This window comes from Humulus lupulus, chromosome 4, assembly GCF_963169125.1.
Source record: "Humulus lupulus chromosome 4, drHumLupu1.1, whole genome shotgun sequence".
Classification (NCBI taxonomy): domain Eukaryota; kingdom Viridiplantae; phylum Streptophyta; class Magnoliopsida; order Rosales; family Cannabaceae; genus Humulus; species Humulus lupulus.
Window position 1 is genome coordinate 41,877,316 of NC_084796.1, and position 2,581 is coordinate 41,879,896.

General features: G+C 30.5%; 1 protein-coding gene across 1 annotated transcript; it reads left to right on the forward strand.

Moving 5' to 3' along the window:
* The first annotated feature begins 1,313 nt into the window (after positions 1-1,313).
* On the forward strand, positions 1,314-2,364 carry LOC133830359 (uncharacterized). Its single transcript, XM_062260329.1, has one exon. The coding sequence runs from the start codon at positions 1,511-1,513 to the stop codon at positions 2,030-2,032; it is 522 nt and encodes a 173-aa protein (XP_062116313.1). The 5' UTR covers positions 1,314-1,510; the 3' UTR covers positions 2,033-2,364.
* The last annotated feature ends 217 nt before the right edge of the window (positions 2,365-2,581 follow it).

Consider the following 2,581-nt stretch of genomic DNA (forward strand, 5'->3'; position numbering starts at 1 on the left):
GTTCAGTTTTTTAGAGAGAAAACACCTTGTACTCAGAGCAATCTAAACACTGCCTGAGAATACAGGATTGGAATTTGTTTCAACAAGCTTCCAATCCACTTAATACCAGAGACTGGTGGACTAAGGTTCTTGATTGTTCATTTCTTTAATCTCTCGTTTTAAGGTTGATATGGAAAAAGATGGTCAACCGTTAATTTATTTTATACAAATATATATTTATATATATATATATATACTAAATACAAATAACGTGCAATGCACATTTCTGTAGTTTTATTTATAGATTTTTAAAATTTTTTAATTAAATTTATACTAATGTAGTATAAATTTTGAAATAAATATCATATTTTAATTAAATAATTTTTTTAAGTTTATGTTTGTTCTAGTTTTTGAATTTTGAGTAACAAGAAGAGATTATATATTATATGTTTAATGTAATATTAAATATTATACGTGGTTTTTAAATTTAAGTTTCGTTTTTGAAAAAACAATTTGTTGCTAATTGATTGTAGATTATATTATATGTTTAATATGATATTTTTCTAATAAGTGAGTTTAAGTTTAATTAAATTTTATTTAAGTTATAAAAAGTATGATTTTATTATTTTTAAATAATTATTATTGTAAAATATCTAATTTTTTTTAAAAAAATTTCTAATTATTTATTATTTATAAATAATTATCATCTTAAAATATCTCAAAAATATCATATTTTAATTTGTTTAATTATTTATTTTATTTAAGTTTAAGTGATGTTTACAAACTACAGTTAAATATAAGAATATTCCATTAAAGTTAACATTAAGAAAAATAAAAAACTGTTAAAACCAAGAATTTTCGTTATCTACCCACACTTATTATATATTATTATATAGAAGATATATATATATATATAAAAGATAACAAGTTAATTGTATACTTGATATTAAACTTTAAAAAAATATATTAAAAACTACCTATCAATTTATAAAAAATATTTAAAATATTAGATATATGTAGTGGATTGCGTTTGAACATTATTTGAAAAATCCCACACATTACTTGTGAGGAGCAAATTACAACCCGCAAAATGTAATATTATCTTAACCTTTTTTAATCCTAATATAAAAAAACGTTATAATTAACTTGGTAAAAATTGAGGGGAAAAACATAAAGTAGATTGTAAAATATGATATTTAAAGGTTGGTGAACCAATTTAATATAAAAGCATAGTGCGATAAATTATTATATATAAAAAATAGGTAATCAACTAGATAGTTTATAACGAAAATTAATTTACATGAAATACAATAATAGTATCTCTCATAAAAATAAAATAAAAAATAATAATAAGAAACTGGCTTTCCCGGTCGCTTTGATATTTCCGTTACAATCTTTCGTTTATTAACACGTATTATAATCACAAATTCACGCGACAGAACGGAAAAGCCCTAAGAGAGAGAGAGAGAGCACGGCTGCTAAACGTATCTATCTAAGCTCAGTGGAAAGAAACTACTCAATATCGGTATCCATGGCGGAGCAAGACCCAGAGATGATGACCCGTGCGGATCCGGAATCGTTCGGGGATGGTAGAAGCAACACGCACTTCGCCGACTCGCGCTGCTCCTGCTTCTTTCTCCCATGTTTCAGGTCACGTCGTTCCTCCAACGGCAGATTGGTCTGGTGGGAGCGAATCCGGGCCATCGAAAGCGATCATCACTGGTGGTACCGGGGGGTTCGTGCTTTCAAGAAGCTAAGAGAGTGGTCGGAGATCGTCGCCGGACCCAAGTGGAAGACTTTTATTCGGCGGTTAAATAGGAACAAAAGCAGCGGCGGCAGCGGTGGCGGAGCTCGGCATGGGAAATTCCAATACGACCCCTTGAGTTACTCCCTCAACTTCGACGAGGGTCCGGGGCATAATTGTAATTTTGAGGAAGAGGAATACGGCGGGTTTCGGGATTTCTCGACCCGGTTTGCTGCAGTTACGGGTTCGGGTCAGGCTAAGTCGGTGGCGCCAATAGAACTTGGTAAAGACGTGGCGGTGTACGCGTAAGATATAATAAAGCGCTGTTCAATGCTAACATGCACGCGGTGGCGAAACAAACGGCTAAAAGTGCTGAGAAGTCTACTGTATGAGCTGTATGGTGGACTCAGATGACGTCAAGTGACGGCGCGTTCATTAATGGTAGACTTTTTTTCTTTTCTATTTTTTTGTTAAAAAAAGTAAATAATTATAATTTTGTAATATTGTACAAAGATAGTGAAGTAAGATGAGAAATGTTGAAGAAGAAGACTGGTTTTTGCAAAGTTGTTTATATTTGTTTTCATTTTGGTGTTGCTTAATGTGGGGAAATAAATATGTACACGTATGTATGTTTAGTGTCATTTTGTTGATTTAATTTAAAAAAATATAAATGATAAAAAAGGAAGAAGCAAAGGTGGGTTCCACATTTTCTTGTTTGATCAGCAAGCTTTAATTATTGGTATGGAAAATTATTAAACTCTCTTAAGAAGATACAAATTATGATTTTCGTTTAATTGCTTCCAAACACTAAAGAGTTACAACTTCTTAGATTTCACTCTTCTTCTTTTTTATTATATA

Coding starts and splice junctions, on each gene's coding strand:
- LOC133830359 (XM_062260329.1), top strand. CDS start 1,511: ATGGCGGAGCAAGACCCAGAGATGATGACCCGTGCGGATCCGGAATCG.